Source organism: Anolis carolinensis, chromosome 3 (assembly GCF_035594765.1).
Source record: "Anolis carolinensis isolate JA03-04 chromosome 3, rAnoCar3.1.pri, whole genome shotgun sequence".
Classification (NCBI taxonomy): Eukaryota; Metazoa; Chordata; class Lepidosauria; order Squamata; family Dactyloidae; genus Anolis; species Anolis carolinensis.
This window is the reverse complement of record NC_085843.1, coordinates 62,287,294-62,313,020: the sequence shown is the minus strand read 5'-3', so window position 1 is coordinate 62,313,020 and position 25,727 is coordinate 62,287,294. Positions and strand designations below refer to the sequence as shown.

The 25,727-nt window shown below is 39.4% G+C and overlaps 1 protein-coding gene across 2 annotated transcripts in view; it reads right to left on the bottom strand.

The window, feature by feature from the left end:
• Positions 1-25,727, bottom strand: part of robo1 (roundabout guidance receptor 1) — a 922,568-nt gene that overhangs the window by 799,848 nt on the left and 96,993 nt on the right. For both annotated transcript variants that reach the window (XM_062974986.1, XM_062974987.1), the window contains exon 2: positions 15,261-15,401. In XM_062974986.1, coding sequence (XP_062831056.1) covers positions 15,261-15,348 — 88 coding nt within the window. In that variant the 5' untranslated portion in view covers positions 15,349-15,401. The remainder of the gene's footprint in view (positions 1-15,260; positions 15,402-25,727) is intronic.

The following is a 25,727-nucleotide window of genomic DNA, read 5'->3' as shown; positions in this document are numbered from 1 at the left end:
AAGTGAAGTGACCAAACATTCCCATTTTATTCTCCTTCCTCTTGGGTGTCCAAACACTCACACCTAAACACCAGGTGTCCCAGATCTTACTCCGAATCAGAACTCCACACAGCTAGGGCTCGTGGATCAGGCGTGCCTAATTGCTCGTCGGAGTTCCAATCATCCTGCCCATACTCAACCCCATGCACACTTAAAGAACCATCCTCCCTTCTCCAAGCATCCCAAGTGGGATCTGCTCCTGAAGATACCCCAGGTTCAGTAGTATCCATAGGCCCCAATTCCCCAGACATCTCCGGTGGCTGTGCCCATTCAGTGCCCACTTCCCCAGCCACCACCTGTTCACCAGCATCCATTTCTTCCCCAAACTCCCCATCTGAATCTTCCTCAGAAGATTCCCCATTGAGCTCTCTAATCCGTTTCCTGTGCAACTCCTCCAATGAGCCCTCCTCGCGAGGGTTTTTCCTTCCTCTTCTAATCCCACCACCATCATCCATAATCCCCGAAGGCGCAGTCACAACAACTCTATACAGCCTTTTTACCATCAGCTGTGCAGCTCTATGTAGCTATTACTATCCCTATCCCCAATGTCCAGAATAGACAAGCGTCACCAGACGAACTTTGACAATGAGGGGAAAGTTTCCTTCAACATCCTACAGTATGTTTGCCTGCCCTCTTTCTCTGGCCAATAATTTTACATATGTGCATGCATACAATCAAGATAATTCTAAAGTAAGAAAGGCAATAATACAAGGAAAGCCACATAAATTATATTATAAAATTACCAGGAATTGTGGGCCTATACTCAATAAGCCTTATTTATTTCATAAATAAAATTAATGTACTGTATGTTATAAAAAAGTAATAACTATGTCCATACTATCAGGTTTAAAATGTCAATATTGTATAAAAAGATTGTCAACATTTTGATCCATTGTATATAATAGTACATCAGTTCATGAATAGCAATAACTTGTAAATATTATGACCTTACTTAGAGGAAAATTATATATCTACATGGAATGAAAGGTTTATAAAAATCAAATATTGAATGGCATTAGATTTGTGAGCTTCAGCTTGCTTTAATGAGACACTCTAGGGCACTCTTTCTGGAAATGTGGATTTTATAAAAGATCTCAAGCCTTTGATAATCCATGGGAGAAATCAACCTGGCATCTCAGGGAATTTCTGTAAGAATATATCAACCTTCTAGTGTTTAGCAGAGGGAATAAAAGATGATATCAAGGGAAAGAAACAAAATATACAGTGTGAACTGAATGCCAATGATTAGAAATATGTGAGTAAATCCTGTCAGTGTCCCAAATGTAAAAATAATTAAATTTTGCAGGTTTTGTAATACATTTAATGCTTATCCTGTTTGTGAAATTAAAAGAATGTCATTTCTGGTATCTTATAACCTCTGTTGCAATTTAAATTTAAGTTGATTCAATTATACATTGCTTTTTATTAGATAGGCAGCCTCTAATGATGATTTTCAAACATTTTATTTTCTGGGTTGCTGTGAGTTTTTCGGGCTCTATGGCCAAAAATTCACAGCAACCCAGTGATTCCAACCATGAAAGCCGTCGACAACACATTTTATTTTCTATCTTGTAAGCATCTGAATGTACACATGGACTGGTGAAGAAAATCAGAAACATTGGAGGTAAAATGGGCATGATCAAAAACAAAGATGGCAGGAACCTAACATAAGCTGAAGAGATCAAGAAAACGTGGCAAGAATATACAGAAGATCTGTATAGGAAGGATAATAATTTAGAGGATAGCTTTGATGGTGTGGTGAGTGAACTAGAATCAGACATCTTGAGGAGTGAGGTTGACTAGGCCTTAAGAAGCACTGCTAATAACAAGGCAGCAGGAGATGACGGGATCCCAGCTGAGCTGTTTAAAATCTTGAAAGATGATGCTGTCAAGGTGATGCATGCCATATGCCAGCAAATATGGAAAACACAAGAATGGCCATCAGATTGGAAAAAATCAATTTATATCCCCATGCCAAAAAAGGGAAACACCAAAGAATGCTCAAACTTCCGTACAGTGGCACTTATTTCCCATGCCAGTAAGGTAATGCTCAAGATCCTGCAAGGAAGACTCCAGCAATACATGGAGCGAGAGTTGCCAGATGTCCAAGCTGGGTTTAGAAAAGGCAGAGGAACAAGAGACCAAATTGCCAATATCCACTGGATAATGGAGGAAGCCAGGGAGTTTCAGAAAAACATCTACTTCTGCTTTATTGACTATTCGAAAACCTTCGACTGTGTGGACCATAATAAACTGTGGCATGTTCTTGGTGGTATGGGGATACCAAGTCACCTTGTCTGTTTCCTGAGAAATCTGTATAAAGACCAAGTAGCCACAGTAAGAACATATCACGGAACAACAGACTGGTTCAAGATTGGGAAAGGAGTATGGCAGGGCTGTATACTTTCACCCTACCTATTCAACTTGTATGCAGAACACATCATGCGACGTGCGGGGCTTGACGAATCCAAGGCCGGAGTTAAAATTCCTGGAAGAAATATTAACAACCTTAGGTATGCAGATGATACCACTCTGATGGCCGAAAGTGAGGAGGAGCTGAGGAGCCTTATCATCAAAGTGAAAGAAGAAAGTGCAAAAGCCGGGCTGGAGTTTAACTTCAAGAAAACCAAGATCATGGCAACTACACCTATTGATAACTGACAAATAGAAGCAGTGGAGGCAGTGACAGACTTTATATTTGTAGGCACGAAGATCACTGCAGATGCAGACTGCAGCCAGGAAATCAGAAGACGTTTACTTCTTGGGAGGAGAGCAATGGCCAACCTCGATAAAACAGTGAAGAGCAGTGACATCACACTGGCAACAAAGGTCCGCATAGTGAAAGCAATGGTATTCCCCATAGTAACCTATGGATGTGAGAGCTGGACCATAAGGAAGGCTGAGAGAAGGAAGATAGATGCTTTTGAACTTTGCTGCTGGAGGAAAATACTGCTCACTGGAGGGAAGGATATTAGAGGCAAAGTTGAAGTATTTTGGCCACATCATGAGGAGACAGGAAAGCCTGGAAAAAATCATGATGCTGGGGAAAATGGAAGGAAAAAGGAAAAGAGCCCAACCACGGGCGAGATGGATTGAAGTCACTGACATGAACTTGAAGGAACTGGGGGCGGCGACGGCCAACAGGGAGCTCTGGTGTGGGCTGGTCCATGAGGTAACAAAGAGTCGGAAACAACTATGTAAATGAAGAAGAAGCATCTGAAATGCTTCCGTTAGACCTAGAATGTTGATATGACCAGAGAACTTGTGTCCACATAAGCCAAATTACTCATAACATTGGCAAATTAAAGGCATATTTTTAATATTCCATGAAACTTAGGGATCTTTAACAATGTTAAGATCCTAAAAGTGAAATAATCATCTACGATAACCTATAAACAAATATCACATCATACCTCAATTTGTAATCCACATTTTCCATTATCTTAAAGCATTTAAATTAATTGAATTTATGCATATGGAGTCTTGGATAAAGATCTTTAAAACAGTATTTAACAACATTAAGATAGTGCCTCATGCAATGTTGTTGTTTTGTACCTTCAAGTCATGTCCGACCTATTCTCACCCTAATATGGAGTTTTAGTCAGAGGAAATTTGTCTTTTCCCGAGAGAGTTGCCCAAAGTCACACAGTGACCTCTTCTGAGTCATTGTCCAACACTTGAACCATTACACCAAAATTAATATTTTATTTCAGTTTAATTCTAAAGCAAATTTAACACCAATTCTTCATGAGTGAAACATATTTTTAATTTGCAGAAAAATACATTTGATTCTAATTGATCATTATCTTTTCTGTCTTTTGGATGTTTATGATCCATTGAATGTCATACAAAATGGGAATGATGTGATGACTAAATGAAACACTGTTCTTATTCTGCTTTTCTGACTTAAAAGACACACAAAACAGATTATATTTAAAATACTAACAATTACAAAAACATAAATGCAGAGAAGCTTACAAGCTTGTTAACAAGCAATAGCGTTTACGCAATGAAGCCTAACTGAATGTCTGAATCATTCTTGAAATGCAGTTTGTTGAGATGAAAGAAAGAGCCTTTTCAGTAGCTGTGCACACCTTTGCATGTCTCTCACAAAGTAAACTGGCATTGTGACTTTAGTGACTTTTCCCATATTTTAAATACACGCCTTTTATCATTTTAGCCACATTCTTCACTATAGTCATTGTTACTACTAACCAAATATCCAGAGCATGTTTGTCTTATAGACTGGTTGCATGGATTAAAATGTTCTTTGCTATTTGGAAAGCAGGAGGAATTAGAGCAATGCAGTTAAAATGAAGCATTGTTAACATCCAAGACAAGGATGAGGAGACAAAGGAAGTAATTGCAGCTTTACAGTACAGACATTTGTTCGAGTTCCTCCGCTGGGAGTATCTGCATTGTCAGGAAGCTGAACTGTAAGACTCTTGGTCCTCTTCGAACTCTACATTTTTATTATTCACACTTATTTCTTATGTTCAACTGTGTAGGGTGGTTTGCATTATATGTCCAGGAGTGGATTAAAGATTTGTGATAGCATGTTTCATGCATATATCTATGTTTGATGTTTTTATAGTTTTAATGGTTTTAATCTACAGTTGTATGTTTTTGATTTGGATATGTGATATATTTTTATATATATGTAAGGCATTGAATTTTGCCATTTATTATGTTGTAAACCGCTTTGAGTCTCCCCAGGGGTGAGAAAAGTGGTATAGAAATGCAGATAATAATAATAATAATAATAATAATAATAATAATAATAATAATAATAATAATAATAGGTATTTTTAAACACATTGTTCCTCTCGAGACCAAACAAAAAGTAATCAAACTACCATATATTCAGTCAGAAAGACAGAGTGCAGAATCAGGAAACCCAATTTTCCAGTCACTCAAAAAGCTCAGTGAGTAACCTTCAGACATTCAATACTGCTAGCTTAACCTTCACAATAGGCATGAAACCACATGCTCCATTCTGAACTCTTAGGGGGATTAATAGGCTGAAAATATAATAAACTAAAATATCCAAGGAGCTAACAAATTACTGTAAAATAGAAAACACTGGCATAGTTGTCTTGGTATCATGGATACATTACACTATGCAACAAAATTTGAATTTTTTTCTGTTCCTGGTTGAAAGTGTTATTCCCTGTTTAATTGCATGGTACTACTACTTACTTTGAAAGTAGTTGCTATACTCTAGAGACTTCATTTTTGTGGCTGTCACAAACTATGCTGAATTGGTTGAGACTCTATGAGATAGTCATTGAAAAACTATAACAAAATGTCCACATTTTTATGACAGAACCAATTAGGAAATGATATTTATAACCCAGGAACAAATACCGTGTTACATAGTGTTATCTATCCACACTTAGATTGTGTACATATTGGGTTTCCCTCTTTTACCAAACCACTTGAAGGATTAAGTGAAGAACCATTTTTCTAGCTTATCACAATTTCATTTAAAACCAACTCTACAACATTTTCACGAACCATAAAAATGTCTTGAGGTAAGATGTGTTTCACTATGCATGGGGGAGGTGTGTTCAAAGATCTGTTCTGAACTGCATTGCTTTATGATTCTGGTGCAGAAGGCTTTTAAAAGACATACCTTCAAAATATTTTAAAACTTGACCAGATACAGTAAAGGAACTGTTTATCACACTTATGTGAACCTAATAATAAATGCTTACATATATCAAAATTCACATATCACTTTATTATTTTGGACATGTTTATTTTTAATGCCAGTAAGATTTAGAGAAAAAGAGTATCTTGCTTGGAAGGTGAATGTTAACATTGATTGGAGGACTTCCAGTAAAACAGAGGTTAAACAATTTGAACTAGATATTTAAGCAAGGGTTGACACTGAATGAACTGTTTTTCTAGTTAAATCAGAGGTGGCACGGTCACCATAACCTATCTCTCTCTCTCTCTCTCTCTCTCTCTCTCTCACACACACACACACACACATATATATATGAGATTTTAGCTGTTTGGAATTTCTCATTAATTTATTATTTTGAAGATCATTTTATTATTCTACCTCCAACAGATTTCTTTAAAACAAGTTAGATCAATAAAATAAATGACTTCTACCTGAAACAAAGTTAATTGCAGAATTAAATTTAGATCCCCGGAAGGAGATAGGTAGTAATAGTACCATGGGTTTCATTTTTTAGAAGGCATGATCATCTACTACAACAACCTGAAGATTTCACAAATTCATAGTTTTTAGTTATAGCCTAAGAAGTTTCATTAAACAGAACTTAAATATCTTCCATTTTGTTACTGTTTATAAATCCTAAATGCTTTCTAAGTTCATGTTACTATTATTCATAATATCTATTCATTTTTAACAATATGATCAGTCCTCATTAAAATATTTCTTTTGCTATTACAAAAATAACACAAATATTACACAAATAAATCTACAAGCATAAAGGATCACTTTCAGACTAAATAGTATTTTTTTTTTTGTTTATTTCAGATTTCTAACTTCCATATAGCTTCTCAGGCTTTTTAGTTCTGGTCTCTGTCAAAACAAAGTAACCACAACTCTGTTCCTGGATATATGTTTTTAAAAGATAAGATATAAATAACATCATTAAATCCTCCTATCCCATGGATATTCTTCAAAAAGACAACATAACCACCAAATATAATGAAAGAAATCGATTGTCAAAGATGGAAACCCGGTTGTAAATGGTTAACCAGAAGGGTTTTGCAGCACCCTTGAGGGAGTCTTTCATCTTCACTGAAGCCTGGAACAATGCCTTAAGCAAAAACTAATTAAAGAAAAATAGGTGTTCTCTTTGATTCCTCAAGCAGAGGGGTGTGGGGGGGGGCACCTAACACAGTCATTTTGGACTTGTAACATCTGTCTGTTTGCATGTCTATCTATTTAGCAACCAGCTATTAAGAGTAGTAATAGCTGCACCAGATCCAAATTGGCAATAGCCATTTCCTGGGACTAGGTCCCACTGAAGTCAGTGGGACTTACATCTCCATAGACATTTAAATCATTGTGTTGTCAGTTGTGCTTAGGGTTGATTGCCCCAATTTTAAAAAGGATTTCATATGGATCCAGACATTCTTACATAATAGGAAGTTGTGTGCACACATTAGCATTTACCGCTCAATCAGATGAATGGTGCTGTTGTATTAACAGTTCTATATATTTATTTATTTGCCATATTTATACCCCACTCTTTTCACCATGAAGTGGACTCAGAGCAGCACACATAAAGGCACAATTTGATGCCATACAGTTCTAATTACTCATCTACTATATATCACACCTACATGAACAGAGCAGGAGGGAGCATGTGAATTACAATATGAAGTCAGAAGAACATGGTCACAGGAATAGTATAGAGAGTGGAAGAAAACGGCAGTAGCTATGAAATAAAGGTGGCTGTATTGACACACCTGTCTAAAACACAGATGAGTGAAACAAAGTGGCCCCACAATTCTTATGGACAAAGAAGAGAGTGTTTTGCAGAAATCTACCTGCTAGTGTAATTGCAGCAGCTGGGCTATCTAACCCCTATCAGTCATAATCTGGAATAGTGCCACTTTCTATTAGCCAGGTAATAGGGGAGTTGAAATTATTTATACGAGCTCATGTGAACCACTCTGTTTGCTCCAATGCATTCTGATGACTTAATTAGATAGTCAGTGTAACACATGTGGCTTTTCAGTCAAGTTCATCACAAAAGGCCAGTTCATCAAAGCAGGAAAGTTGTATACTCTAGAGCTAGATTACAAATACGAATTTCTTCATTACATATCCTGCAGCTGACTGTGCTTCTTGGTTTGTCACCATCTATTCAGACAATTAAATAAAACCTCGTGCTGGATAAACTAGGGCTAATAAAGAGACCTTGAATTGAAGTACAGCTGGCAATCTTTTCTTTATTAAGGCCTGGCAGTACACATAGTGAGAGCATCTACAAGGCAGGGCACGTGGGGTGGTTTCTTAGTCTCTGTCTCCCAGTCCATTAATATCTGCCTTTTTCGGGCATGACATTTTGGCTGATAGGATTTTTCAACCCTTTGTTATTCTCACAAAAAGGCAAAGAATAAACAAAGGTCAACTCTTGGAGCTGGTGAAAATGAAACAGTCAAAGGGCTTAGACAATTTCTCCATGTCAATCAAAATAAAAAAGAATGAGGAAAAAAGTATGATGATTGACAACCTGCCAGCTGAAAGAATTGCCTTATAAATGGCAGAAAGCTTCCTGTTTAAAGATATTGTTTCAAGTTTCTTTCTTTCCAGAGTTAACTGCCTAAAGCGCAGATGGCAATTGATTTCTCCAGATATCATCATTGGGATTTCCTTCCAAATGTGAAGAGTTTAAGAATATAATTGACAAGAGCAGCAATGAGTGAGGAAAAAGACCCTTCACTGTTTCTTAGCAATACTTACAAAAGGTATACACAGTGATTGGCATATGTCATGGAGTTATCACACATAACCTCTAATAAATAAAACTGTAGCTTGACATTTATCTTGCATTTTCTGACTTATGATAGTATGAAAGAGTGATTTTCCCAACCACAGCTTAATATAACATACAGCAAACACATACACATGGCATAAATGACATATGATGTTTGTTTGAGATGGCTTGCTCCAAGACTACACTTTATTATGATGGAATACATTATAAAGCTGTCAAATGTAAGAAACAATACAATATATTAAACAGACAATAATGATTAAGTAATGTTTGATAATATTAAGTTTACTTGGCAGTTGAAAAAAATAAAGATTTTATAGCTATATTCAATATTTAACAAGTTAATGCAAACAAATACCTCCAGTGCAAATTGCTACAGGTACATAAATAGTTGCTAACAGCTTTCTTGCTTGTTCTCACAGCTTGCAAAAACCAATGAGATTTTGAATCATATTCCCAGCAGAGACAATTCATTCCCCTTCTGAATTTGTTTGCCATGTCTCTACTGAGTGTCATAGATTAAACTGAGAATCTTTATCATACCTGAATGCTTTCAACATATTTCATATATTAATTTACTTATGGTGGCAAAACCAGCACCTATACAGGGTGTTTGAAAAAGAACTCCCTAGTTTTAAGTTAAAACACATTAAAACTAGGGAGTTCTTTTTTAAACACCCTGTATAATGCCAAAGCACAATGTTAAAAAGTCTCAGAGGGTGTGAATTTAATATAACCATAATAAGATATAGCCAAAAAGGAGTGACTACAAGGCTGTTTACACAACATCACTTCCTGCTTTCTTTTGAGGTACCCTGCAGCCCCTTGAAAGGCACATTGGGATGAAATAGACAGCTTCCTGAATAATGGACTGTGCTATGGGCATCAAAAATAGAAATGAAGAACTGGAAAAAATGAACAGCCACACCGAGTATTCTATAGTTCAATATTATTGCCTATTAAATACTCAGTATATCTCTTGTTTTTAAAGATCTCCATCAATAAAACTAGAAATTGTCTCCTTAATTACAGCTCTATCCTATTCTTTTAGAACTTACATTGTGAAATTAGAATAAATATTAAGTATTTATACAAAGCTTTAAAATACAAATTCTAAAAAAAGAGGAAAACTACTTAGATTTTTAAATTATAAAACAGCACAATCTGGAATTGTGGAAATATTTCCTATTTTGAAGAAAGAGGGAAATGAACAAAGCATTAGTAAAAACAAAAGTCTTATAATAGATTTATTAAGGAGAGCCTCTTTGGACTTCATTGCATGAAACTGTAACTCAATGGCAGTTGCGGCTACATATTGGCACAAACTCTCGCTATCACATATCTTGTCAATTATGCAATCACATTTATTTGCTGATCTGTTGGTCTACATTTGTACCTCCACAACAGGGAATTGGTTAACCTTGGGGAGGAGGCAGGTCGGCAATGGGATGCACATGGCATCCTGAATTAATGTTGGTTTACTTCATGTGCCTATAATAAAACTGGCAAAGAATTTTCAGTCCGAATTGCCTGTTCATTCCATATGTTATTAAGTATTTGTATTTCCCCTTGGGTCTCATTCCTATTATGCATATTAAATATGTGAAACTACATATATAATATGAAAAACTGAAGCAGTAGATGAAATCTACAGTTCACACTTTTCCCAATAACTGAGATAAATAATCATAACTCTGGAGGCTATCTAACCTGTGCAATTATGTTTGTTAACTGTGGCACCCAAGACCACATTCATCAAAATTTTCTACTCAAAGCTTTTGCTTTATCTTTTGGCTTACATAATAACCATCAGTCATGTCCTTTTGGCTCCTTTTGGGGTATTCAGTGATATTTATATGTATAGGCACTGACATAACACCGTTTGAATGATTCAACTACTACACATTTTTTAATCTACTTCTGCACATCCATAACCAATTTTGACTTGTGAATCTCAAACGGAAGACTTGTTGTCCAATACTCTCATATTAGGATCCAGCATTGAAAGGACAAAAGATTCAAGATGGTATCAAATACAGTGGAACCCCGGTTATCCAATTTAAATGGGCGGACCAAATCTCAGATAGCCGGATTTATTGGATAACCTGATCTGTAGGCCCAGGCACCTAGTGGAGGGAGGAAATTTCTCCCTCTGGCAGGCGCTTGGACCCAGGGAAGCACAAGCGCTTCTCTTAAAGGCCCAAGCGCTGGCCCAGGGAAGCAGGCCACGATCACAGGCCCCTTCCGGGATGCTTCCTCCTCCTCTCACGAGAAGGAGTTCCTTCTCGTGAGAGGAGAGGGAAAGGGAGGAAGAAGCGCCCCGTCTCTTCCTCTCCTCTCGCACGAAACAGCTCCTTCTTGCGAGGGGACAGGGAGAGGCCAGAGTGCTCGTGGCCTACTTCCCTGGGCTGAGCCCTCACCCCTTGGGAAGCAGCCCAAGAGCGCTGCTAGGCAGCGGCGCTTGTCGGCTCCTTCCAAGGGGCGAGGGCTTATTTCGCTGGAGAGAAGGAGAGGGAGGGGGAGGGGCGGCCCTGGCGGCCCCTCGGATAATGCAGAGACTCGGTTAACCAGAGCTTGGTTAACCAGGGCTCTACTGTATGTTCAATCTCCACTGGCATTGAGCAAAAGCAGCTCTTTTGACACTGGCATGAATGCAATTAAAATACCACAGCTTTAATTGCTAAAACTACATCTATGCAATTAAAATACAATTAATGTAAATATGATCATTTCATAGCTTCCCTTTATGGTATTATGAAACTTAGTAAATAGATGTTATTTTTAAAGGTATACTAATCTACTTCAATTATAATATTTTATTGTATTATCTTATTAAAGCTGATTTCAAATAGACATTACAAACTACTGCTATATTGATATTCAAGGAATGTAAAACACAACTGAAAAGGTGCTAGGCAGATAGTTTCAAGGCAGCCAATCATGGCTTAGTGAAGCTGTGAAGAGGGTATTCAAAGTAATAGAATGCATCAAAATGCAGATGTTTGCTTCTGAAAAATTCAGGGCATTTAATGACCATTTCATGCAGTTTCAAACGGGTGTTGAATAAAGTGGTTTCACTGTGCAGATGATTACATAGAAAATCCTGGAACCAGTTTGATGCCCAGAACCACAAGAACACTGATGTACATTTTCTTTCACATACTTTTATGGGAATTTGTTGTCTGGCTACTAGGCTTGTGCACCAGTTCGGGTTGGTCAGTTCGCTTCGGCCAATCCGGCTTGTTCAGATGGCTTTAACAGCAAGGACTCATCTGCTATGTTTTTTCACCCGAAAAATGGATTGCCCGCCAGCCAAATTACACAAACCTACTGGCCCCTCTGGTCCGAAGCTAGCATTGAACTGCATTAAATGGTCAATGTAGATAGGGCCTCAGACAGGGTTTGAACTGAAAGCAGACATAGTCAGGATTTTGAGCTAATAGACAGGATTTTGGATTTGAGAAAGAAGCAAACATGATTTATAGCTTTCTTTAAGAACATATTAGAGTTTAATATATTTTTCTATTGTGTTCAATAATCTTATTGTTGTTTGATACTTATCTTTAGCTGTCTGTCAAGTTTGAATTGGCATTAGGCCATGCGCACCAAACTAAAGAATCCACCCAACAATGTAGCAAAGTCTACATTCAAAGGGGTCACTTGAGGCCCAGTAACCCAATTCAGCAAGGCAATAATTGGGGGAGCACAGCCAGAGTGAGTGGCAGGAGTACCAGGGATTGGAGATTTGAGGCCATCTTGGGTAATCTGTCACAACAACTCTAAAACTAAAATAAAACCACTTTCATTTCAGATTTGTTCAGAATAAATAAAAATAAATATTTTCATACTTATTCTATCAAAGGAAAGCAAAACAAATGAAATGTCTGTATCTTATTTGGTATTCTACAATACTAATGGTATTATAGATCCCTTTCCCCCATCACCAGCTGGACAGAAACAGGGTGTGATGGCTGGGCAGGAAAAGTAATTTCTTGGTCGAAGCCTGACATTTCTCATGATAATTACATAACAAGGGACAGCATCAAGATGCCACCTGTGATTTTATGCTGGAGCTAATTTAATGGTGAGAGCTATACAAAGCAAACAGTCTCTGAGCAGAATTCTGGATATATGGCAAGAGCGCTGAAATTATTCTTATTTGAACAATTATGGAAGTTATAATGTTTACAGCTAAAATAGTCTTGAAATTAGTTTAGGGAAAATTGTAATGAATGTTATTACAATGTTATAGGTACGGTGCTTTTCCTCAAAGGTTCCTTAATCAATAGATCTGAGTGTCAATTAGGCACACTGTTTCCAAGTCTAATATACATATTGGGAAAGTCTACCTGGCTGTTTCCCCTTAGATTAAGCATACTTTTAATTTTAATGTCATGGTTCTGATGGCAGTTCTCTTGATAGTGGATTCAGCAAAAGACAATAGGACTAGCACTGAAAATGGTTATGGCAGGCTCCACGTTGTCTGTGGATAATCAACGACATCTGCTTTCATAGAGGATCAAGTTTTTAATTATGCAGTTCCCTTGAAACATAGAAACAGTAACCAGTCCTACAATAGATGCAGACATCAACTCCATCTCAACAACCTCCTATGCACACACTACTGAAAGTTACACATATCACAAAAGCTATACTCCACTGTAATTAGTGCATCATTACATGGGTTGTGCTCACAATGTCCTTTTTGCATAAAATAGTTTGTGTGTAAAAAAAAGAAATAAACATAAAGTTGCTATAAAAATATCAATTTTTGGAATATGATAGAAGAAATTTTGCCTCTAAGAGCATTCTGTTGCTAGACGACATTATCAAGAGAGATAGAAAAAAACTGAAAGGAAAATTCTAATATGTCACTACTGAGTAATAACTTTATCCACAAATTAAACTCTGTTAGATTTGAACTCAATAGATGCATCCTTCCCCCCTTTGATGTATAATTAGCATATTACAGCTAGCAAGTGACTACTGTTGTGAAATGGCTCACTCTGTTTTTCGAATATTGCATATATTTTGTTTACTGAGAGATTCCATAAACTCATTACTTCTACCATTGCAGTAGTCCTCGAAGAAGAAATCATACCATTTTATTAGACCAAAAAATAGAGGATGGGAGGAGGAAAAGAGGACATTTTGCAACACCTTCAGGATTACATGTTTTGGTTTTATTTTAGCATGGATATAAACCCACTTTTTCAGCTTCAATGCAGTGGATTATTAAGGTCTTGGGTATAAAGCATATTGGAATGTATTTTAATTATGTTTTATGTCTGTTTTAATGATTATAAATCTATTTCATGTCTGTGTTTTATGCCCAAGGCACTGCATAAGTGACATTTTAAGCCGCCTTGAGCCCCCCTCGGGGTAGAGAAAGGTGGGATATAAATATGGTAAATAATAAATAAATAAATTTCTACAGTAGTGGGAATGGGAGAGAATGTAATAAGAAGCAGAAAGAATGTAAGAGAATCCACATTTTGAATCCTATTACATCTCATCTGATACCCATAACTATATAAATATGTTTTGTACCTGAGGCCTTAATATCATTCTACACTGCATTTGAAGTAATGGGTTTATATCCCTGAAAGCTCATGCTAAAATAATAATCATCAGATAGTCTTAAATGTGAAGCTACATGCCTATTTTCTCCCCCACCCTTTCTCCTTTTTGTTTCCTTCCATGTGGCTCCATCTGCACTTGCAATTGACAACTGCACTCTCATACATCTGACAAAGGGGCTTCTAGCCTATGAATATTTATGTCACAATAAATGTGCCTCAGATGCCACAAGACTGCTGTTTATGCCATTATTTCTGTGTACTATCATACACATGTTTCATTGTGCAACCTGTAGAAAAAACTGATCATAAATATAAATTTCTCTTCAGCAGACACTTAGTTCTATTTCACTTACCTGACCTCATTTATTACTGACTTGGTTATTCATGAGTGACTGTGAAAAGGGTATGAATAGAAAATCATTCACTACTGCTTGAATCTTGAACTCTTACAATTCTTCAGAATCTATCTAATCCAGTTTGGAACCTTTGTGCTTTATATTATCATACATATAGAAGGTGTACATGAGATCTAGTTTAAATAAATAGATATTTCCAAGTAAACTTGGCTGAAGGAAAATTTGAACATATATCTTGTTTCCTGTTTTTTGGAAGTAAATTTGCACTGTTTCTTATTATTGTCATAGCCTGAATTATAGCCTATGCACTGTTTCTGGCTGTTATCATAGCCTAAATGTGAAACACTGTGGGGAGAGGGGGCGAGATATAAATAAAGCATTTTTATTATTATTATTATTATTATTATTATTATTATTATTATTATTATTATTATATAAGTAGACATTTTCTAGAATTCTCTAGAATTCATAATTAATGCTGACTGTAAAATGATTGCATAAATAACACACTGAGACCAAAAGGTTATGTGTCACATATTATTAATGCATCTTGTTGTTTATAAATTATTTATTATGTTTGCACTTTTCTTTTTTAGAACTAGTAATATTTAGAGCCCACATCCATATATTCATGGGTAGCGACACAACTCTGTCAATGTAAAATAGAGAAAACTCAATAAATCATCTTTATCTGAGTATCTTTCTCATAGAAAGTTAGAGACATTTGCACCAGCAACATGTATATTATACAATATACAAAAATATAGCAACATTCTGGATATATTAAATCCTACCTGGAATAAGCTGACCAAGTAACTGATGAATTGGGGACAGGCTGAGTACAGCTACCACGACAATAAAAGAATAATGTTTCCATTTCATGTTGCTTCTGTTCTTGCATCACACCAGTCCAACAGCACTTTTAGAAATGTTATCTGCAACAATATCATGGGAAAAGAAAATTTAGTAATAGTTTACACAATTGATAGGGATGGAAGATAGGGCATTGCTGGTTCCTGAACTTCCATCCTAAAAAGGCTATAACAGCCACCTCATTGCAGTCTTTCCATTGGCAAGTAAATACTTCTTCATTCAGGCAGAGTTTTGAGATCTGAAATTGTTCCCCTCTCCCCATGACTTTTTAATTTTCTATATCCCTATTTCTATGTATTTATTAAATTTTATCCCAATAAGTATTGTTCTGCCCCCTGAGCTAAAGGTCTGGTGCCCAATTCTCAGTGGGGAAAGAGTTAGAAACTTACATTTAAAAGGTGTAACAATTAAAAAAAATCAATCATAAGAAAGATCAGTACCCTAACTCCTCCCAGGACCTGACTGAAACAAAAACTTTAAAGGAATAGATGGGATCCCAGAACTTAACTAATGTTATTTTGATTGCTTCTGAGTTTCCTAAACTTTAAACTTTAGTTTCTCAAACCTTACACTGGAGTTTCTTAAACAAGAGACTAGAATACGTTGCAGCCAATAGACTCCTAGCACCCTAACTAACTAAAAATAGCTGCAAAGGGCTAAAGGCTGCAATCTCTGTCTCTGGGGGGTTCTGGTATTGTTCTATTATATGGGCAGAGGCCACTAGGAATGCCAGAGAAAGAAGGATAGTGCATTTATGGCAGGGAGGATAGGTTAAAGGAGGAAAATAATTTCCCTTTCTTTTCCAGTTATTTCCCCCATAAACGACGTGTGGAAGCAAGCATTTATGATATGGGAAGGGCTATGTAATTTTGAAAAAAAACATATATACCTGTCACAAAAGAGTTAATCATAATTGTCTCAAAAATATTGTTCAACAAAAAGATCCACTGTAAGGAAATAGCTATCCGTAACAAAATGCTGTTCCTGACAGCTACTGTCTGGTTTTAGGCAGTAAGGGCAAACATAGCAAGCTTTCCTTTTGGGTTACCAGCCAACCGTGTTTTTTTTTCCCTGTAAAAAGCTAAAGGGTTGGCCTTCTTTAAATAAAATGTCAGCAATATCCTTTTCATGTAGTGGGCTTCATCAGATTTATTTGTGCTATTCTTGATGTTCCAGTAGTCATGTTGCTCTTTTGTACAGAGAGCCAAGTTAGATAAAGGCTAGAAAGGGAGTATGAACCCCTGCTGCCTCTATTTCTTTTCAGGTCTCCTTTACCCAATCAGACATTTATTTCAAACTAACCTTCGGAAAGGACAAAAAAAAACCTGTGCTGCTAGTCCAACTTCCTGACCTTTCTGAATCTACTGAGTTATGTCTCTAACCAGGCACATGTGTATTTAAAATCAACAATCAGAAGTCAGTAATTCTAGATACAGTAGAGTCTCACTTATCCAAGCTAAACGGGCCAGCAGAAGCTTGGATAAGCAAATATCTTGGATAATGAGGGATGAAGGAAAAGCCTATTAAACATCAAATTAGGTTATGATTTTACAAATTAAGCACCAAAACATCATGTTTTACAACAAATTTGACAGAAAAAGCAGTTCAATACGCAGTAATGTTATGTTGTAATTACTGTATTTACGAATTTAGCACCAAAATATCACAATATATTGAAAACATTGACTACAAAAATGGTTTGGATAATCCAGAAACTTGTATCCAAGTTTCTGGATTATCCAAACCATTTTTGCGAGGCTTGGATAAGTGAGACTCTACTGTACCTGAGTTCTCTGATATCTTTAGTTAATGTGGAGCCCCATTAGGAAGAAGAAAATCCTTCAGGTCCTTTAAGCTAGCCTATATACACTTTTAAAGGTCAAATCCAGAAATGCTGATTGTGTCTGGAGACAGTGGAAACCTGTACAGTTCTTTGAGTACTGACATGATCTTTTCACTTTAACTAACTAGCCCTTGTTGGCTGACTGCTATGTTCTCAACTTGCTGAGTTTGTCAAAGAGTCTTCAAAACTGTTCTGCAATACATCCAAAGGTTATCAAGATATGTGTTACCATATGTTGGCTTGATTCTTTTAGTTTCCTGTTCCTGAATATAAAAATACAGGCTATTTTTCTTTTTAGAACCCATTTTTCTTGGTGGTGTCTACACAAAACATGGTATAGTGTCATGCACCTACAGAGACCTCTTTTATTTCCTCTAAATTAAGTGTCCCTGAATTAGAAGGGTTGAGTCTTCTTATTGTATAGTTTATTGGTGGGTAACGTAGTTAGCCCTTTTCCTTTAAGAACTGTCCCCAGAAGCAGAACCTCATAGCCAGTTCCAGCAACTTCCTTGGAGCCAGTCATTTGCAAGAACGTTTTTATCAATGTCTTGGATGATTGAATAGAGAACATGAATATCAAATTTGACAGCATCTTAGGAGGGGTAGCTAATACCTCAGAAAACAGATCCAGAACTCAAAATTACCTTAACAGACTAGAAAGCTGGGCTAAAACTAACAAAACGAATTTCAACAGGAAGAAATGTAAGGTGCTACACTTAGGGTGAAAAAAATTGAAAAGCACATACATAGGGTGGGTGATACCTAGCTTGAAAATGGTACATGTGAAATTAATAACCCACAAACTGAATATGAGTCAACAGTGACTCAGGATGTGGCAGCTAAAATAAAAGCCAATTCAATTCTAAGATTCATCAATAGAAGTGTAGTGCCTAGATCAGTGTTTTTCAAAAACTTCTCCAGGTGTTTTGAATATAATCTCCCCGAAATTCCAGCCAGTTTACCAGCTGTTAGGAATTGTGGGAGCTGAAGTCCAAAACATCTGGAGAAGCAGAGTTTGCGAAACACTGGTCTAGTAGGCATGTGTGATCCATGAAAAAAATGGTTCAATACTCGCTTCAAAACTAGGGGGCGCTGGTCCTTCGTTTCTAAAGCCATATCCGAATTTTGAAGCAAAAAATTCAAAACCTTCCGAAACTTCCAAAGCTTCATATGTACTTTGTTAATGGCAGATGCACATGCACATGTAAGAAAACATTGTCGTCAATGGGGAAAATTGAGAGCCCTCTCTCCCCCTCATTTTTTGAGCTAGCCTAATGAAATTTGCTACAGTGGTAGAACACAAAAACAACTGTTAGTTCACCAAATCTAAGAACGTTTGACTTATCCTCAGATTTTGGGGGAATTTTCAAAGTCTTTATAAAAAACATTTTTAATAAAAACAAAAATCTGTTCCTGGTTAGAAAGTGTTATTTCCTGTTTCATTGGGTTGTCTTTACTTTGAAAGTCATTGTTCTACTTCAGAAACTTTGTTTTTGTGGCTGAAACTTTGTTAATTTGGTGGACAGTATCCCAGGAAACCATAATGTGCTATCATAGCACCATGTCCCTGGTGCAAAGACAAAGTTTTGGCAGTGTAAAGTTTTGCCATGTTTCTATGAGAGAACCAATTAGGAAATGACATTTATCACCCAGGAACAGAAATCATAGAACACCATCAAATAACTCCTGACAGATGGCCATCAGCCTCTGAATAAGGAAATCTGTTCCTGGTTTGAAACTGTTTCATTGGGTTTTCTGGGGCTGAGAGTGTGTGACTTGCCCAAGATCACCGAATAGGTTTCCATGACTGAGTGGGGAATGAAGCCACAATCATAGTCCAACTCTCAAACCTCTACACTACACCATGCTGTCCCAAAAAGGGGCCTGCTGTTTCTTCCTATGAGGCTTAGCCCTCTTCTACTCACAAGTGGCTTTCTTCCTATGAGGCTTAGCCTGCTTCCGATGTTACACTATATCTTAGGAAAAAAAACTGTCTTTTGTTTTTTATTAATGCTCCCATGAAAAAATGTATAAGGATGTGGGTGAACTACAATTCCCAAAAGTCTTGAATCAACCTTCCCAAAACTCCCCCAGGATTCACATCTGGCCATATTGGGTCTATGTGCCAAGCTTGGTACAGCTCCATCACTTTTCTTCTTATCCCAGATTATATGGCAGTGGGGACTCATATAATAATCCAGTTTAAATCAGATAATGTGGGATCAGATCCTGGGATCTAGGGCAGTGTATCTCCAGCCTGATTACTCTTCCACACTCCCAGGATCTGATCCCAGATTATCTGCTTTGAACTGGATTATATGAGTCCACACTGCCAGATCATCTGGGATAAAAAGATAATCTAGGAGTGGGTTTCTTCCGATGGAGCTTAGCCAGCTTCTAACCAGGAGTGGATTAGGCTTACACATGTCACAAACACACAAATATAGAGTGAATTTTAAAAGGAATGCAACCTTTTCCCTTCCCAGAATGATACTATTATATATATTTTAATGTGAGTCCCTTTCCGTCTCAAATCTAGAGAGAAAAGTGAGGTGCCAATAATAATAATAATAATAATAATAATAATAATAATAATAATAATAATATCAGGGTAATTTAAAATAATAGAGGGGAGTTGTGGAAAATCCTTAGCAGGGTGATAGTTTGCTTTCCCTGCCCATTTCTAATTTTCTTCTCCCCCTGAAGTCACACACCAACCTGGGTGGAGAGTTCTAGTTTGGGATTTTGCCAGCACATTGCAAGGGAGATCCTGCAGAGGTTACAAATCCAGGTTCCCTTCACTTCTGCAAGCCAGTTTAAGAGCCCCATAGCAACCAACCACTCCAGGACAGGAAGGGGATTTCTCTCCTAATAGCAACAGCAGCCAGCCAGCCAGCAATGCCCTTTGCAAACGAGCAAGGCTTCCCTCCGCTTGCAACCCTTTGCAAGCTGCTTGCTCTGCTTCTGCAAGCTGGTTTAAGAGCCCCATAGAAACCAACCACTCCAGGACAGAAAGGGGGTTTCTCTCCTGAATAGCAACGGTTGGTTGAATTAAAACACTTTCTCATATATCTGAATGTTATCCGAAGGTATTTCGAGACATGCGCACCAAGGCTTCGAATTGGAAGGTTAATTCCAAAGCGCCAAATCACCTCGGAACCCAGTTTAATATTCATACGATTAATGAATTTATTACAATTAATGACTTTTATTATTTTTTTGCTCAACCCTATGGTCTAGATCAAGAGAGTAACAGTACAACTCTATTCTGCAACTGGAATACTGTATCCTGTTCAAGGCACTACAATTTAAGAAGGATATGAATAGTTGGAGAAGGCTGACAAAGAGTAAAAGGTCTGAAAGTCATGCCCTATGAAGAATGGCCTATGGAGCTGAATATGTATAGCCTGAAGAAGTATAAGCTAAAAAGTAACATGGTAAGAATGTTTAAACACACTATTTTAAAGAATGTCAAATTGAAGGCGAATACAGCTTGTTTTCTGATACTCCAGAGGCTAGGGCTGCATCTACATTGTAGAATTAATGTAGTTCAGTATCACTTTAACTGCCATAGCTCAACACTATGTAATCTTGGAATCTGTACTTTGGTGAGGAATTAGTGGAGCATGGTAAAGATCTTATAAAACTGCAACTCCCATAATTCCATATCATTGAGCCATGGCAACTAAAGTGTGTCAAGCCACATTAATTCTACAGTGATAATATAATAATAACTTTATTCTTATACCCCGCCCCATCTCCCCGAAGGGACTCGGGGCAGCTTACATGGGGCCATGCCCAGATGCAACAGCACAAAATCAAAGCAAGAACAATCAACAAATCAGCCAACAATAAAACATCAACATGGATAAAACAATTATAAAAGGTCAATATACAAAATGATGTTAAAATCATGAGTTGGATCAAAAGATCTGGGCCAAGGTGCAGAAAAAATGTCAAGTCATCAGGGAGGGGTAATTACACAGCAGGTGTAGTAATTAAAGTGCTAAGTGTATCCTGAGAAAGCATACCTGAGGGTCTATTGCTTAGTAGGTAAGTAAGTCGATCCTACAAGGATCAATCATCAAAGGCCTTCTGGAAGAGCCAGGTTTTCAGGTTCTTCTGAAAAGAAAGGAGGGTGGGGGCCTGCCTAATCTCCCTGGGGAGCAAGTTCCAGAGCCGGGGGGCCACGACGGAGAAGGCCCTCTCTCTCGTCCCCACCAACCTGCGACTGCAAGGGTGGTGGAAGCGAGAGGAGGGCCTCCCCGGAAGAGCGAAGAGATCGTGCGGGTTCATAGGGGGAAATGCGGTCTCTAAGGTACGTGGGTCCCAAACCGTTTAGGGCTTTGTAGGTCAACACTTGCACCTTGAATTGGGCTCGGAAAATAAACGGCAGCCAGTGGAGCTCCTTAAACAGTGGCGTTGAACGCACCCTGTAATCTGCCCCAGTTAGAAACCTGGCTGCCGAGCGTTGTACTAATTGTAATTTCCTGGCCGTCTTCAAAGGCAGCCCCACGTAGAGCGCATTGCAATAATCCAGTCTAGAGGTAACTAAGGTATGGACCACCATGGTCAGATCTGACTTCTCAAGGTATGGTCGCAGCTGGCGCACAAGTTTTAGTTGTGCAAAGGCCCTCCCGGCCACGGCCAACACCTGGGCCTCAAGTGTCAGCCCCGAGTCCAGGAGGACCCCCAAGCTGCGGACCTGTGTGTTCAGGGGGAATGCGACCCCGTCAAGCACAGGTTGCTACCCAATACCCCAATCAGACGTGCGACTGACCTGGGGGACCTCTGTCTTGTCAGGATTAAGTCTCAGCTTGTTCACCCTCATCCAGGCCAACACAGCGGCCAGACACTGGACCAGTATCTGAGGGACTTCCTTGGATTTGGGTGGAATAGAGCAGTAGAGTTGGGTGTCATCCGCGTAGAGATGGCATTGCACTCCAAAACTCTGGATGACCTCACCCAGCGATTTCATGTAGATATTAAAAAGCATGGGGGACAAAATAGAACCTTGCGGGACCCCACAGGTCAAAGGCCAGGGGTCCGAGCAGGAGTCCTCCAGCTTCACCATCTGAGAACGACCCTCCAGGAAGGACTGGAGCCACTGGAAAGCAGTACCCCCAAGGCCCATCCCAGAGAGCCTTCCCAGAAGGATACCATGGTCAATGGTATCGAAAGCCGCTGAGATGTCCAAGAGAACCAACAGGGTCATAGAATCATAGAATCATAGAATCATAGAATCATAGAATAGTAGAGTTGGAAGAGACCACATGGGCCATCCAGTCCAACCCCCTGCTAAGAAGCAGGAAATCGCATTCAAAGCACCCCCGACAGATGGCCATCCAGCCTCTGCTTAAAAGCCTCCAAAGAAGGAGCCTCCACCACGGCCCCGGGGAGAGAGTTCCACTGTCGAACAGCCCTCACAGTGAGGAAGTTCTTCCTGATGTTCAGGTGGAATCTCCTTTCCTGTAGTTTGAAGCCATTGTTCCGTGTCCTAGTCTGCAGGGCAGCAGAAAACAATCTTGCTCCCTCCTCCCTATGACTTCCCTACACGTATTTGTACATGGCTATCATGTCTCCTCTCAGCCTTCTCTTCTGCAGGCTAAACATGCCCAGCTCTTTAAGCCGCTCCTCATAGGGCTTGTTCTCCAGACCCTTAATCATTTTAGTCGCCCTCCTCTGGACGCTTTCCAGCTTGTCAACATCTCCCTTCAACTGTGGTGCCCAAAATTGGACACAGTATTCCAGGTGTGGTCTGACCAAGGCAGAATAGAGGGGGAGCATAACTTCCCTGGACCTAGACGCTATTCCCCTATTGATGCAGGCCAGAATCCCATTGGCTTTTTTAGCAGCTGTATCACATTGTTGGCTCATGTTTAACTTGTTGTCCACGAGGACTCCAAGGTCTTTTTCGCACACACTGCTGTCAAGCCAGGCGTCCCCCATTCTGTATCTTTGATTTCCATTTTTTCTGCCGAAGTGAAGTATCTTGCATTTGTCCCTGTTGAACTTCATTTTGTTAGTTTTGGCCCATCTCTCTAGTCTGTCAAGATCGTTTTGAATTCTGTTCCTGTCTTCTGGAGTGTTAGCTATCCCTCCCAGTTTTGTGTCGTCTGCAAACTTGATGATCGTGCCTTCTAACCCTTCGTCTAAGTCGTTAATAAAGATGTTGAACAGAACCGGGCCCAGGACGGAGCCCTGCGGCACTCCACTTGTCACTTCTTTCCATGATGAAGACGACGCATTGGTGAGCACCCTTTGGGTTCGTTCGCTTAGCCAATTACAGATCCACCTAACCGAAGTTTTGTCGAGCCCACATTTTACTAGTTTGTTTGCCAGAAGGTCGTGGGGGACTTTGTCGAAGGCCTTACTGAAATCCAGGTATGCTACGTCCACAGCATTCCCTGTATCGACCCAACTCGTAACTCTATCGAAAAAAGAGATCAGATTAGTCTGGCATGACTTGTTTTTGGTAAATCCGTGTTGACTATTAGCAATGACCGCATTTGTTTCTAAGTGTTCGCAGACCACTTCCTTAATGATCTTTTCCAGAATTTTGCCTGGTATTGATGTGAGACTGACCGGACGGTAATTGCTTGGGTCGTTCTTTTTTCCCTTCTTGAAGATAGGGACCACATTCGCCCTCCTCCAATCTGCTGGGACTTCTCCCGTTCTCCAAGAACTCTCGAAGATAATTGCCAGTGGTTCTGAAATAACTTCCGCTAGTTCCTTCAGTACTCTTGGATGTAGCTGATCTGGCCCTGGGGACTTGAATTCGTTTAGAGTGGCCAGGTGTTCCTGGACAACTTGTTTCCCTATTTGGGGTTGGATTTCCCCCAATCCTTCGTCCATTCCATGTTTCTGAGGTTGAAGATGGCTTTCTTTTTGTGAGAAGACTGAGGCAAAGAAGGCATTAAGTAGTTCTGCCTTTTCCCTGTCCCCTGTCGCCATCACCCCATCTTCTCCTTGCAATGGCCCTATCGCCTCCTTTTTCTTCCTTTTTCTACCAACGTAAGCAAAAAAGCCTTTTTTGTTGTTTTTTATGTCCCTGGCAAGCCTGAGCTCATTTTGCGCTTTAGCCTTGCGAACCTTTTCCCTACAGGTGTTGGCTATACATTTGAATTCTTCTTTGGTGATTTCTCCCCTTTTCCACTTCTTGTGCATGTCACTTTTGAGCTTTAGCTCGGTTAGAAGTTCTTTGGACATCCATTCTGGCTTCTTTGCACTTGTCTTATTTTTCTTCTTTGTTGGCACTGTTTGCATTTGCGCCTTGAGTATTTCACTTTTGAAAAACTCCCATCCATCCTTAACTCCCTTGTTTTTTAATATCTGTGTCCATGGAATGCCGCTCAGTAATTCCTTCATTTTTTGGAAGTCAGCTCTCTTAAAGTCCAGAATGCGTGTTTGACTTGTCTTAGTTTCAGCATTCTTTTGTATTGGAGTGGGTCACACTCCCCCTGTCCAGCTCTCTGCGGAGGTCATCCACCAAGGCGACCAAAGCCGTCTCGGTACTGTGGCCAGGTCTGAAGCCAGACTGAGATTAGTCCAGAAAATCTGTATCTTCCAAGTATCCCTGAAGCTGGGAAGCAACCACCCGCTCCAAGACCTTGCCCAAAAAATGGAAGGTTAGAGATTGGTCTGTAGTTACTAAGGTTGGTTGAATCCAAGGAGGCCTTCTTCAAGACCAGCCTCACTACAGCTTGTTTTAGGCAAGATGGAAATTTACCCTGCTCCAAAGAGGTATTGATTATTCTCACAAACCAATCAGCTAACCCTCCACTGGCTTGTTTCAAGAGCCAAGATGGGCAAGGGTCAAGGGCACAGGTGGTCGCCCTCACCGCTCCAAGAATCTTGTCCACATCATCAGGCTGCACAAGCTGAAACGAATCCCACAAGCTCGAACAGACAGATGCCTTGGTTACCTCACCTGGCATTGCAACAAGGCCAGCATCCAAGTCGGAACGTATCTGAGCGACTTTGTCTGCAAAATGGTGAGCGAACTCACTACACCGAGTTGACGAGATGTCAGGTGCCCCCCCCAACCTGAGGGGGGTGGAGGAGCTCCCCAACAACCCAAAACAACTCTGAAGATCTATTTGTTGCGGACGCGATGCGGGCAGTCAAGAAGACCTTCCTGGCTGTCTGCAACGCCGCGGAATAGGCCCTAATAGCGGCTCTAGACCGTGCTCGGTCAGATACGTCACGAGTTCTCTGCCAGCAGCACTCTAGTCTCCTTCTCGCACGTTTCACCTCCGCCAGCTCCCCAGTAAACCAGGGGGCTGGGGCAACTCCACGCAGCGAGAGGGGACGTTCAGGAGTGATCGTGTCTATTGCCCTGGACATCTCGCTATTATAATGAGTGACCAAGGCATAGACAGGACCATCAGCTTCCATGGCAGACAGATCCCCAAGAGACCTCAGGAATCCCTCAGGATCCATAAGTCTCCTGGGGCGGACCATCTTAATAGGCCCACCACCCCTGTGGAGGTTTGAGGACACGGTTAGTCTTAAACTGATCAGATAATGGTCGGACCATGACAAT